This window comes from Panthera uncia, chromosome E3, assembly GCF_023721935.1.
Source record: "Panthera uncia isolate 11264 chromosome E3, Puncia_PCG_1.0, whole genome shotgun sequence".
NCBI classification, from domain to species: domain Eukaryota; kingdom Metazoa; phylum Chordata; class Mammalia; order Carnivora; family Felidae; genus Panthera; species Panthera uncia.
The window spans coordinates 12,509,937-12,523,838 of NC_064815.1; the positions used below are offsets into that span (position 1 = coordinate 12,509,937).

At 42.0% G+C, this 13,902-nt stretch overlaps 1 protein-coding gene across 1 annotated transcript in view; it reads right to left on the reverse strand.

Moving 5' to 3' along the window:
• USP31 (ubiquitin specific peptidase 31) overlaps positions 1-13,902 on the reverse strand; it is a 69,223-nt gene that overhangs the window by 54,608 nt on the left and 713 nt on the right. The window contains exon 2 of the mRNA XM_049639370.1: positions 13,584-13,896. Within this exon, the coding sequence (XP_049495327.1) occupies positions 13,584-13,896 (313 nt within the window). The remainder of the gene's footprint in view (positions 1-13,583; positions 13,897-13,902) is intronic.

The window sequence follows — 13,902 nt, forward strand, 5'->3', positions numbered from 1 at the left end:
GAAAAGAAAAGAAAAGAAAAGAAAAGAAAAGAAAAGAAAAGAAAAGAAAAGAAAAGAAAAGAAAAAAGATGTCACTAAAAACAAAAAACCACACAGTGAAATACCACTTCACATTCACTAGGATTGCATTATTTCATTTTGTTTTTTTTAACAGGCTCTATGCCCAATGTGGGGCTTGAACTTACAACCCTGAGATCAAGAGTCGGAGGTTCTACTGACTGAGCCAGCCAGGAGCCCCTAGGATGGCTTTAATAAAAGACAGACAGTAACAAGTGTTGCCAAAGATGTGGAGAAACTGAAATACTCATGCATTGCTGGTATGAATGTAAAATGGCGCAGCCACTGTGGAAAATAGTTGGACAACCGCTCAAAAAGTTAAACGTGGAGTCATAATATGACCCAGCAATCCCACTCCCAGGCATATACCCAAGAGAAATGAAAGCATACGTCCACACAAAAATTTGTGCATGAATGTTCACAGCAGCGTTATTCATGACAACCAAAAGCCTATGTCCCAGGCTTGCTCTTACAGGCTGGGCTAGTGAATGTGTGAGCCAGCTGGTTGGTTTTTCCTGCTAAAATGTTCCCATCACTCAGGTGTAAAGGAACCAATGGCTATCAAACACCTTGATCTGTGAAGCTGGTATCATACAGCAATGAAAAGTTAAGTAAGGAAACTGAGGCTCAGTGACCAGCCCAAGATCTCAGTTGCTCCAGGATTCTCACTGTATTCAAAACTCATTCGTTCAGATTTTCAAAAGGGAAGGGGCAGACCTGCCCCTTAGCTGCCCTCACCCTCCTCCTGGCACTATCCTCTGATACTGACAGCCTGAAGCCTGAACCAGAGTTGGGTATCACCAGGAAGTGGGTGCGGGCAGTTACAACAGCCTAACCAGCTGCCTGGCATCACAACAGAGCCTCAAAGGGTAATAATCAACAGGTCTCCAACCCAACCAACCCTTCCTCCCGCTGGATAGATGATAAAAAGATGCCAATGCTCCTTTCTCTCACCCCGCCTGTAGGGAAACGTAACTACTCTCTTCTTTCCTTCCTGTCACTATTAAAATCCTGATATTGACTAGTAGGTATTTCCCAGGAGCTACTGCTTTTAAAGGAGTTTGTCTTCTCTTTAGACTCTAAAACGAGGGAGATTTACCAAGTTGTCACTACACTCTTACAAAGGGACCCTTATTTTGGGTAAGATTAAAGAATGTTCCAAATTCATGTATCTTTAGAATTACTAGGAGCACCTCTTGTCAGTAGCAGTTCTGTTATTCTTCCCCAGCTATAGAGAGCTCTGGACCTCAAAGAAAAGGCTGAATCTCCTCTATCACAGTTTAAACACAAGCCTTTCCCTGCCTCCTCCCTCATTGCTCAAAGTAAAGCAGATACAGAAGTTAATTTCCTGCCCGTTCACTCACTCATAAAGATGCATACAAAAGACAGGACCGGTTACTATGGGAAATTTAGAGAACCACAAAATTAAAAGTCTGTAGAGATGCCTCTGTTTCTTCATCTGTAAGACAGAAATAATAATTTATGTACCTACTTTACACTATTATAAGGAATAAATAAAATAATCAACTGTGCAGGGCATGTGGTAAGCACTCATGTTACCTACAGGAAAGGCTATAGGAAAAAAATGCTATATAATGTGCTACCATTTATCTAAATAAGAGAAAATATGAATATACACACAACACACACATATACATACACACAAAGCAAGAAAATTAATTTGCTTATATTAAAACAATAAAAGAATAATTCATAAAATTTAGGGAGAAAGAGAATAGGGTACAGAGATCAAAGACAGAAACCAGACTTCTCTGAATAGATCTTATGTTGTACATTTGACTTCAGGCCATGTATTTTATTTTTTACATAATTATGCAACAAAATTAAATTTTCAAAAGTAATCCTTCAAAATCAAAAAGAAATAAATGACTTTAAGTACCTAGTTGGTGACAAAGCCACACTGAGAACTATTCCAAGTGACCTTAAAATATAGGAATTTGAGGGGCGCCTGGGTGGCTCAATCTGTTAAGCATCCAACTCTTGATTTCACCTCAGGTCATGATCTCAGCTCAGGTCACCATCTCATGGTTCGTGGGTTCGAGGCTCCAGGCTGACAGTGCAGAGCCTGCTTGGGATTCTCTCTCCCTTTCTCTCTCTCTGCTCCTCCCCATTAATGCTTTGTCTCTCTCAAAATAAATAAACTTAAAAATATTAATAATTTGATTATACAGACCTAGTAGACCATATCCTACAGACAAAACAAAAAAATACCAAAAATAAATCTTAAATATTTTTCAAGCACACATACTACTGGTGGTAGTATTGGGATTATTATCCTGAGACTTATGAGGACTGTAGGATAATGCCAATGAAAAATTACACTGTGCTGGGAATAGGGTTTTCAGCTTGGGAGAAAGGAGAAACAGATGCAAGATCAAGGAGTTAAAGAAAAACCCTGAAACCCTTAAAGGGAATTATCAGTAAGAATTCATGATTTTTTATGTCTTTAAAAGAAGTTACATATTTTTTAGCTCTTTCTACTTAGAAGACAAAGAAACCACATGCACTCCTAGGGCCCAGACTGTGGCTCTCTACCATTTGCCAAAAAAGGCAACCAGGGATCCTTAAAGAAATGACTGATCCCAGATCTGGGGCAGGAAATGTGTTAAGATGAGCCGGAATATCTTCCCTGGATTCTAGTTTGACATCACAGACTACTAATATCATGTCAGAAGGATTCAGGAGCCACTTCTACTGGACACAAATGGCACAATTTGGGCATCAATTAGGCTAACAACTGTAACTGAAGTACATCAGATATACAGTTAAATCCATGAGTTCACATGGTTTTAACAAAAAACTCACTAACCACATTTGGAAATCAAGAAATTATTTTGAAAACCAAAATTAGGGGCGCCTGGGTGGCTCAGTCGGTTAAGCGTCCGACTTCGGCTCAGGTCATGATCTCGCAGTTTGTGAGTTCGAGCCCCGCGTCAGGCTCTGTGCTGATGGCTCAGAGCCTGGAGCCTGTTTCAGATTCTGTGTCTCCCTCTCTCTCTGCCCCTCCCCCATTCATGCTCTGTCTCTCTCTGTCTCAAAAATAAATAAACGTTAAAAAAAAAAATTAAAAAAAAAAAAAGAAAACCAAAATTAAAGGGGAAAAAAACCTAAACCATTTATCTTGCCTTTCTTCTCCAAATTTATGTTGGGGTAACAAAGTAATTGATGAGGGCAGGAGTCGCTACAGAAGTGTTCTAGCTAATAAGAATGTTAAAATTATAACATCACCATTTTTCAACCCTTAATGAACTAATGGATCAAGGAATAATCATCAATGTCTACTAACATAGTAAGAGACCCAACCAGACATTATAGCATTATAGGCTTCCTGATAGAAGTTAACAACACTACCAAAAAAAAAAAAAAGAGAGAGAGAGAGAGAGAGAGAGAGAGAAACCTCAAACCTGAGTCTCATTAAGTCTCTAAATCTACCATTTTACAGGAAGTATGGGAACAGAACATTTTAACTGAAACTACCGGAATACAACAGGCAAAATCAGACTTTGGGAAGCTCTATAGCAGCGCTCTTCAAAATGTGATCCACAGAGAGATGCCTGTCTGTGAACTTTTTGTCACCAGTCATGGACTGGTAAGTACAAAAGATAAGTACAAAAATTGAGAGTTGGCATTCAGAAATACTTAGAGCAAATTAACAGTTTTATGTCTATTGAGTCCATTTTTTTTTTAACAGGGCTAGCTTTATGTATGCCTTTTATTTCATTTTTCTGGAAAAGCTTAAATGCCAAGCTAAGAAATGTATGCCATATTTTGTATATAAAAGAAAAAGGAAAAGCAATTTTTGAGAAGAGAAATAATATAATCTCAGATAAACTTTAAGATTAATCCGGCAGCAATAAAAACTGGCCATTGGAAGAGACAGAGTTTAGAAATGGGGAAGGGTACTTGAGGCCAGAGTTAGAATGACTACCTTCATTATCACCATCTGCCGTTTACTGAATAGTTACTATGTGCAAGTTTCTACACTAAACTCTTAGTACCTTTTCATTTAATCCTTGTAAAAACCAAGCAAGGCTCTGCTACTTACTAGCACTGAATCCCAGTATCCTAATTTCAAAAATGGAATACCAATGCCTCTTCACAGGTCTGTAGTGAAGATTTAATGAAAAAATTTATATGAATGTACAGTTGACCCTTGAACAATGTGGGCACTCCCCTCCATGCAGTCAAAAATCTGTGTATAACTGTGGACTCCCCCAAAACTTAACTACTAATAGTGACAACTGCCAAGTGATCACTTTTAATTGTGATATACAACTTACTGAATAGACTAAATGCTCACACAGAGATGATTAGCGTCACTTGGCATTTTAAGTGGATGCTGGCAACACTTGAGCTCAGCGCAACAGCCAACAGGAGGTGGCCATGAAAATATTACCGGTAGTACAGTATGTACTACAGTTAATTCCATACAGCTACGATTTAATACTACATGTCTGTACTTGTTTACATTTGACTATAAATGGTGCCACGTACACTCTATGTGCTTAAGTTTTGATATATTTTAACTTTTTATAATAGGTTTGTGTATATTTTATGACAGTAAATGATAACACAGACTAGCATCTACATATATTTTATGCATTCATGACATACCTAACTTTTACTTAAGTTTTCCTATATTTCTAGGCCACATAGTTCATCTGCAACTTTAATTGCCACAAATCCCCAAAATTTTTTCACGTGTGTGTGTGTGTGTGTATTTTTAATTCAGCATATAGGTGGACTTGCACAGTTCAAACTGGTATTGTTCAAGAAATGGCTTTGTAAGTGATATGGCCCCACACAAATAAATGGTATTTTCATTATGATTATTACTGTTTCTCGAATCAATCAGATGACTCTGTCTTGCTTTTAAATATCAGAATATCTGGGGCACCTGGGTGGCTCAGTCAGTTAAGCGTCCGACTTCAGCTCAGGTCATGAACTCACAGTTTGTGAGTTTGAGCCCCGCGTCAGGCTCTGTGCTGACAGCTCGGAGCCTGGAGCCTGCTTCGGATTCTGTGTCTCCCTCTCTCTGCCCCTCCCCTGCTCATGCTCTGTCTCTGTCTCTCAAAAATAAGTAAATGTTTTTTTTTAACATCTATTTATTTTTGAGACAGAGAGAGACAGAGCATGAGCAGGGGAGGGGCAGAGAGAGGGAGACACAGAATCCGAAACAGGTTCCAGGCTCCGAGCTGTCAGCACAGAGCCTGACGCGGGGCTCGAACCCATGGACCGTGAGATCGTGACCTGAGCCGAAGTCGGACGCTTAACCGACTGAGCCACCCAGGCGCCCCTAAAAAAATTTTTTTTAAATATTAGAATACCAAGGAGCACCTGACTGGCTCAGTCAGAAGAGCATGTGGCTCTTGATCTCAGGGTCACAAGTTCAAGCCCCATGTTGGGAGTAGAGATTACTATAAATGAATGAATGAATGAATGAATGAACATAAACTTAGGAAGAAAGAAAGAAAGAAAGAAAGAAAGAAAGAAAGAAAGAAAGAACCAAGAATTCAAGTCAAAGAATTTCCTGAGCTGGTGATGCACTTACAGAAGTTCTTGCAGTGGAAGCAACAAAGGCATTTCCCAACCAGTCCCATGAAATCTTCTAATGCCTGAACTGTTTGTTTGTGGTCACATTGTTTGCTACCATCCAAGCTCAACAACCGGAGGGAAGAAGCAACAGATGTTCAGTGACTGGCCAATTCCTCTAGGAACTGCCACAGTCCATGGCATAAAACAATGATTTCTAAATGAAGAAAGATCACAGTCAGATGAAAGACAAGATATCTCGATGTGCTCCACTGCAAAAATGTTGTTTGTTAAACATAAAAGGTCATTTGAGGAACAGCCAGTGAAGGATTAATTAGCAGAGCAAACAAGAGTATTTTTGAGGGAAAAAGCTACAGAGGACAGAACTTTAAATTACCCAGCTTTCAATGATTTCTTTTCCACTATTATATATAAAAGGTTTTTTGTGGAAACCATGAGGTCATTGTTTTCCAGAGTCTTTACTATAGGAAACAGCTGTGGGGAACTACACAAACAGTGAACACTGTCCTATTTAGTAGCCCCTCATTGTGACAAGTGTATAGAGGGGGACAGGAAAAATCCATCAAACCACACTCTAATAACAAAACAAAAGCAGAGTCAAACTAAAAACTTTAGGCCACACAAAGGACGACATAAAACAATTAGTTCAGAATAAGCCTCTGTAAGTCAGGACAAGCACCTGTGTTATTACATCTGTATCTTGACTTAAAGAGATAATTCCAAGAGCAGCTCCTTTCTACATGGGTCACCAAAAACTCAAACGATTCATTTTGCACAGTACCTGATATATGACAGACATTCGACAAATTTAACTAAAAAAAAAGTCTTCCTAGGACTCTTATGTTATATACTGTATGACCTGTCCAAAACTGAATTTACCCGCCCACCTGCAGAACTGTTCTGCATTCTGTGCTTCTGGTCTTGAACAGTGCCATCCCACCACACCCTGCTTCAGTACCTCTGAGTTATGTTCAGTTCCTCCTTCTTATTCACTCTTCACACACCCATAAAGCTGCCAAACACTGTCAACTCTGCTTCAAACATAGATTTTGTATACATGCTCTAAAGTCAGAGGAAAGGAACAAAAGGCAAGGAAAAGGAAATAAATAAGCTGAATCCACTCCAATCCACTACAGCGCTATGTGGCTCCTTCAGAAACCACCCCCAACACTCTGCTTAAACTTGTCCAGTGATAAAAATACAATTATGTGAGACAGCTCACACAATACGCAGCTGAATCCAAGTCTACACACCTAGTCCCAAATTGCACCACAGTTCCTATCAAGACTCCCTTTCTTAAATATCCCATGATCACTGACCCCATGTTCAATTTAAATGCATGATCTTTTCTGCCCCTTGTGCTCCACAAACCACTTCCCCTTTCCAACTATTCCATTCCCATCAAATGATTCCCATGATTTTCTCCATACCTCAGTTCTGAAACCTTGGTGTTTACAACTCCATCCCTTGGACTCTCCCTAATAATGTCATAATGTCCTCCAAAATGTCCCTTGGATTCACCCTTTCCTCGGTTCATACTTATGATTGTCCTTTTCCTGCAATTACTTTCTCCTCCATTGGATTCATTTGTGCTCACCATCAGACCCATTTTTCTAAAGCATCCTTTTCATCAAATTAGTGTCTGCACAGCTCAAGAAGCCTATATTGAAACACTACTGATTGCAGCCTCAAGGCTAAACTGTTGTGACAGACTTTCAAGGCCACCCACAATTTGCCCTTCTCATCTCATTCATTTGTATTTATTCCCCCTTCTCTCCATATCAGGGGTTCTCAACTGGGGCAATTTTGCCCCCCAGGGGACATTTGGCAATGTCTGGAGACATTTTTGATTGTCATGCCTGGGGTAGGGGACTGGAACACTGCTAAACATCCTACAATGCCAGGATAGTCCTGCCCCCCCCCCCAAAAAAAAACTGACCCTGTAAAAGAAAATAATTTTAAAAAATGGCAAACAAGGGCAGTCACTAATAAGACGAAGCACATGTCAGCGGGGGTAGGCCCTAGCATGCACCATGGATGGGTCAGAGAATCTTGTCCTCTACTACTCTTTGCTGGGCAATCCAGCAATGTGCAGCAACAATTTAAATGCAACATTTAAATTCCCTTTGACTAAGCAGTGCCACTTCTAAGACTCAGTCTCTAGAAAATGAGACTTGGTGTATACTGAAGGATTGGCTATAATGATTAAAAACTTTATACTACCTAAACACCCACCATTGGGCTTCTATACCACTGCCAAAAAGAATGAGATGGGCTTGGATGTATCAACAAAAAACAAGGAAAGCCATGCTACCCATGGGTAGGGGAATAGGGGAAAGCAAGTTACAGAACTATATGTGGAGCATGAGCCCACCAATGTAAAAGATGTAGACATGTTTATATACACAATTAAGTGGTCTGAAAGGATTATTTTTAAGGCCGACTTCCCAAAGTGCCTAAGTCTGAGAAGCAATGGCATGTATACAGCGTTAGCTGCAGCTACCTTATTTTCACTAAGATTGAGCACCAGAGTCTTAGTGGAGGGAGAACATTATACATTTCAGCACACCCCACCCTACCTCTTTATGTTTTATGTTGAGAACTGTATTTCAGTGGTTGTAAAAACAAGGTAATAGAAGCACGGGTGTGCTTCGGTGTGTGCATCAGCAACGCAGAGGTGATGAAGACTGAAGGCACAGCTCTGGTTCTGTTCTCTCGGTCTCTAGCCAGCAGGGGAACCGCATTCCCTTCATCCAGAAAGGCTGAGGCCATTCACATCTCCCCCTAAGTCTAAAATTTGACGATTCAGTCACCTCCCTTCTCCTTCAGAGATGTGGAGCTTCACCACAACAAAAGTGACAGCACTGGACAGAGAAGGGAACTGATCAGGAAGACACATACTTTATACTTGGCCACAAATCTAAATGTGACCTACACAATTTTTTTTCTTACTTTTCAAATGAATTTAAGGGGCACCCTCGAATCCGAATACTCCTTGGGAACCACTGTGAAATACCAATATACTAAACATTTTCACACAAACCAGGAAAACTTAGATCATAGGTCGGCAGCATAAAATCAGAACCTCCAACATGAGTCTATGAAAAAGTAAGGTGTGAAACTGAGCCAGTATAACCCCAATTGCTAGCTTATCTGCTACTACTCATTTATACATTTATTCCCTTTGTAACCTGAGAACTCTCACTCATAAATAGGCACCACCAGGCACCGCAGTTCAAGGGAAAAAAATATGGAATAGAAATTTCTATTCATCAATTATCTTTTGTTTTACGGCAAATTTAGAAGGAATCCCCACAGTTCTATTATCAGTAGAGAACTCTGTTCTAGTTGTTTTTTGGCAGCACAGTTTGAAAACTGCTGCTATAAAACGTATCTTTGTTACTTGAAAGATGACCACCCATCTCTTTACTTGCTGCGCAAGGGCACTGAGTACTAGAAATCAGCACGTAGGAGAAACTGGAAGCACACATACTAGCATCCTACTAGTTAGACAATAAGCTCATTTCCTCTTAAAACAGCATTTTGAGCATTCAGGTTTCAGAATGATTTATTTTCTCTCCTTGTTTTACCGAGATAATGGTCCAAGGATCTTTCCAGTGAAGTCAAATTTTACTCTAGTGCTGCTGCAAACACACACACACAGAGGAGAAAACGTAACACGGCAAGCATTCTAAAGGCTGGGATAGTAAGAAAAACGCCCTAAGAAGGCACAAAACATTCCTCCAACAGAGTGTTTTTCAATCTCAGCCTAACTGGCATTTTGGGCTGGATAACCAACCCCTTACTGAGGGGAGCAGAGCCAGCAGCACCCCCACCCCAGTTGCATCAACCAAGTATGTCTCCAGACAAGGCCAAATGTCCCCAGGAATGGAAGGGTTGGGAAGGCAAAAGAGCCCTGGTTGAGAGCCCTGGTTGAGAACCCTGCTCTACAAGGAGGAGAAAAACACCTGCTTAAAAGGAGAAAAGGATATACGTGGCAGCCAGAGAAGTTTCTTAAAGCATACCAAGGTTGAGCCAGTCAATCCATTTCATTTTGGAAAATGAAAGGCCAACCTTAACAACCATCTAGTAGCTCATCCAAAACCAAGAATCTGTCTACCTGGCAAGCTCCTAAACCTCAAATAAATCAAAGTGGTTAGGAATCAAGAAAGAACTCTAATTGGAAAACTTACAAAGAAAATCAGTAGTAACTTAAGGAAGTTTTAAGACGATAAAAGCATACTCAAAGACATACTAAGTGCTTTTCGAGACCTCAAGGCAAACTCTCAAGATGGCAAATTGGTTTCATCTTCTCTGCCAACTCCAATCAACTGGTAGTGACTGCCTGGAGCCCAGAATTGGGCAGGATTCTGAGGCTGAATGTGAGCTCAGGGAAAGAGTATCCGCATGGAACACCAATGTCTGCCACATACAGGCAAAGGGCCGTGGTAACACGTATACCTCGCACTCACCTTCTTGGTGTTCAACTCAACTTTCTTTATGCTTAAAATAATACCCATCAAATATGGCTGTAATAAAACATTTTGGGGGGAAAAAGTAATCCTCCACAGTGTCACTAGGCTTACCTAATTCAGGGGCAAAAAGAGGAGGAGGAGGAGAAGGAAGAAGGGGAGGAGGAGGAAGAGGGAGGAGGAGGAGGAGGAAGAGTCTGATTCTACCACTCTCCTGCTTAAAAATCAGCCCTGGATTCTCAACTTCCAGAGAACAGTGTCCAAACCAGCATAGCCTACAAAGCCATTCACAATCCACATAACATACTTCTCCCAGACTTTCAGCACCCCCACTGCTCTTCATGGTGTAACCAGCCACCAAATGTCTGTTCCTCCAAAACCGCATGCCCTTTCACGCCACCCCCTCTTCTCTGCCTGGCTAATTTCTCTTCATCCTGCAGACCACTTCTCTGTGATGCTTGACTTGTTCTCCAGAGCAAGAGTGTTCCGTGGACCATCAGCATCACCTGGGAGCTTGATAGAAATCTCAGAACTTCAGGCCCCACCCCATCTCCACCAAATCTAAATCAGCTTTGTGACGAGACGTCCACGATTACGTGCACAGTAAAGTATAAGAAGTGATGTTTTGGGGAATGTACCAAGTCTCACTGGACTTAGTTCTTCACAGGCAAGTACAGTGTGTTTCCGAAATAAAAGTGCCTCACACTTTGGCGGGCTGCCCCTGAGGCAAACTCCTCCTTTATTCAACTTCTCTATTAAGCCAAGAAAACCCAAATAGCCACCTTCCAGCCTCCATGGCAGCCAGAGGTGGCCAACTGACATGGCTGTAAGACAATGAGATGTCAGCAAAAGCCTGCTGAGGGGGCGCTTCTGGAAAAACTTACTTTCCCAGTGCCTTCCTACCTTGACAAACATTAAGGATAAAAAGCCAAAGGGACAAAATAGCCAAGGACAACAGAGCGGAAACACAGAAATAGTCTGAGACCCTGTTGAGCTCTTTAAGCCATTGTACATTAGAACACCTACCTCCAGACTTACTGTGTGAGCTATTTCAACATCTTTATTGCTTAAGGCATCATCATTGGGGCTTCCTCTTTCTTGTGCTGAATGCATTCCTAACTGATTGAGTAAACCCTTAATAAATGGGAAGTGAATAAATGAATGCAACGTGAAATCTACTAAGGGTTCAGAAGATTATATTTTTTAAAAATAGGGCCTCTAAGAATCTGTTCAACTTTGCCAAAGCATGCTTAAAAATCAGCCTCCGCATTTCTAGAATTATTGACCCATTTCTGTTCACAGCTTTTTAATGGATTAAAAAAAAAGACAACCTTTTAAAAAGCAATGGAAATGTTCACATACAAAAATGCTGGAGGAATTGATTTTTATATTTTGGAAAGAGTAGAAAACCAAACTTAAAACACTGGGTTCTGACCTTGAAAAGTTTGCAATTTGCTGTGGCTACTGACAGGCAACTATAAGCAAAGAGGAAAAAAGAGAAGAAGAAAAAAGACTTACAGTAGCGGGTTGGTTGCCATTCTCTCCTACTTTCTTATTTTGAGATCTCTGACACTGATCTCATTTTTTTCCAGTCCCTATCCCAGTCAAGTATTTCCATTGAAATTTCCAAGATCAAACAGCAGTCATTTTTTCTTTTTAAGAAAAACAGAACATAAATAAATATAAATAACATGTATTAAAAGGGGAGGGGTGCACTCTGACAGTATTGTTCCTCAACAAAGCAGGTCCTCAATCAAGTGCTGAATCCTCAGATCATTTTATATTTTAACCAAATCATTTATTTTTACTTAAATAAATTTTAGAAAGGCACTTTCACAGCACCAATGAAAAACCAGTACCATTTGTCACAGATAGAAGACAAATGTAAAAACAAACACAATGAAAACATACCCTTATTAAATCCTAGCTACTGCTGCCTGCCAAGGCCTCTAAACTTAGCTTGTTCTGTTTAAAAAACAAAACAAAACAAAAAGGTGGGGGAGTGAGCATGAGGTGTTAAAGTCAGGCTACCACCAAGCTGAGACCTTCTCTTGGGCATAATCAGGACAGACAGAATGGAAAAGGAATTAACTTTCTCACTGTGTGATTTCATTCTATTTAATACCATACCCATGCCCCACCTCAAAGTATCCCTCCTGCAATCTCAAATCATCTTCCCCTCTTTTTTGCTCAAAATAAGAGCCCATCTCCTTAGTGCAGCCTAAATGGCCCTACACAGCTACCACTCCGCTCTCATCAGAGCTCACTACGCCTCCAGCTCCACCCGCAGACAGCAAACGGGGACCCAAGGGCCATATCTAGTCCACTGCTTGTTTCTGTACGGCCAGAGAGCTAAGAGCAGTTTGCAGAGCTAAATATTTGTAATCAATCTGAAGATAGGGAACGCTAATTTTGAACTCCAATTAAGGTAAACACTCCTCCCATTAGTAGACCTATATTGCAAAATACAGTATTCACTCACCATATTTTTATTTTAGTCAATGAACATTTTGTGGAAGTTTGTTTTTTCTTGTTTTTTAGTACCTACATAAGAGCTTCCATTTTGCATCCTGACCATTTACTATATGGCCCTTTACAGAAAGAGTTTGCTGATCCCAGAGCTACACTGTTCCTCGAGTGCACCAAGCTCTCAGGCTTTCACACTTTTATACCTGGGAGGCAATTCCCCCTGACCTCCTCAAGGCTGGCTCTCCCTGGTTACTCAAGTCTCAGTTCAAACCTCGCCTCTTCCAAGAGCGCCACCCTAACCCTGCCCCTCCCCATTTAAAGTAGCCCGCCAACACATCAATCACATCACCAAGTTTTAATTTCTTCAAACCACTATCTGATATTACCTCCTCACCTTACTAAAATCTGTAATGATAAAGAGAATAAACGCAGCAAATATACATGGTACTATGCACAATGGAAGCGATTTGCATACCAGGTTGAACCTAATAGAAGTGCCAATCTGTAAGTCAAAAACGGTCAAAAACGGGTAATCTCACAGGGTTCAACCCAACATATCAACTTGTTTGCAGCTCACAACCACCTATGAGGTAAGTACCGGATGATGAAGCTGGCACAGAGAGGATGAGAAACTTGCCCGAGGTCACAATGCTAGTAAAGCATTGTGGTGGAACGAGGATTTGAACCCAGGCTCAACTTGCCCACCCCCAAGAACGTAAGTTCAATGAAGGCAGGAAGTCATGTTCATTGCCATATCCCTCCAGGGCCCGTCACAGGGCCAGGCACGTAGTAAGCCCTTAATTTAACTCGAAGAATGAATGGGTGAGTCTCCCTTACAAACAGTGGCATCGGTCCTAGACTCGGGGCCCACACCTCTTTAGACCCGTGCGCTGGTTGGCCCGCCGCGCCGCCAGTTAAGGAGGAATGGAAGGGAGACCTGGGGAGCCGGGTGCCCCAGGGACGCAGGGGGCAGGGCCCCCCTCCTGGGGGTGGGGACGCGGCGGGGCTCACCTTGAAGTCGCGGCTGTGCTGCGGGGTGTACTCCAGGGTCCAGAGGGCCCGCACCAGGTGCGCCAGCTGCTCGGTGACCTCGCCCTGGCCCTGCGTGCCGCGGCCCACAGGCTGCTCGGGGTCAGGCGAGGGCTCGGGCCGCCCCGCCCGGTACTGGCCGAGCGCCAGATACTCGGCGAAGAGCTCGGTGTTGCTGAGACACTGCAGCGTGGCGTTCATGAAGCACGTGTTGCCGTGGTTCCGGAGCCCCGCCACCCCGGGCACCGGCTCGGCGGCGCAGGCGGGCGGCGCGGGCGAGGCGGGCGGCGGCGGACACGGC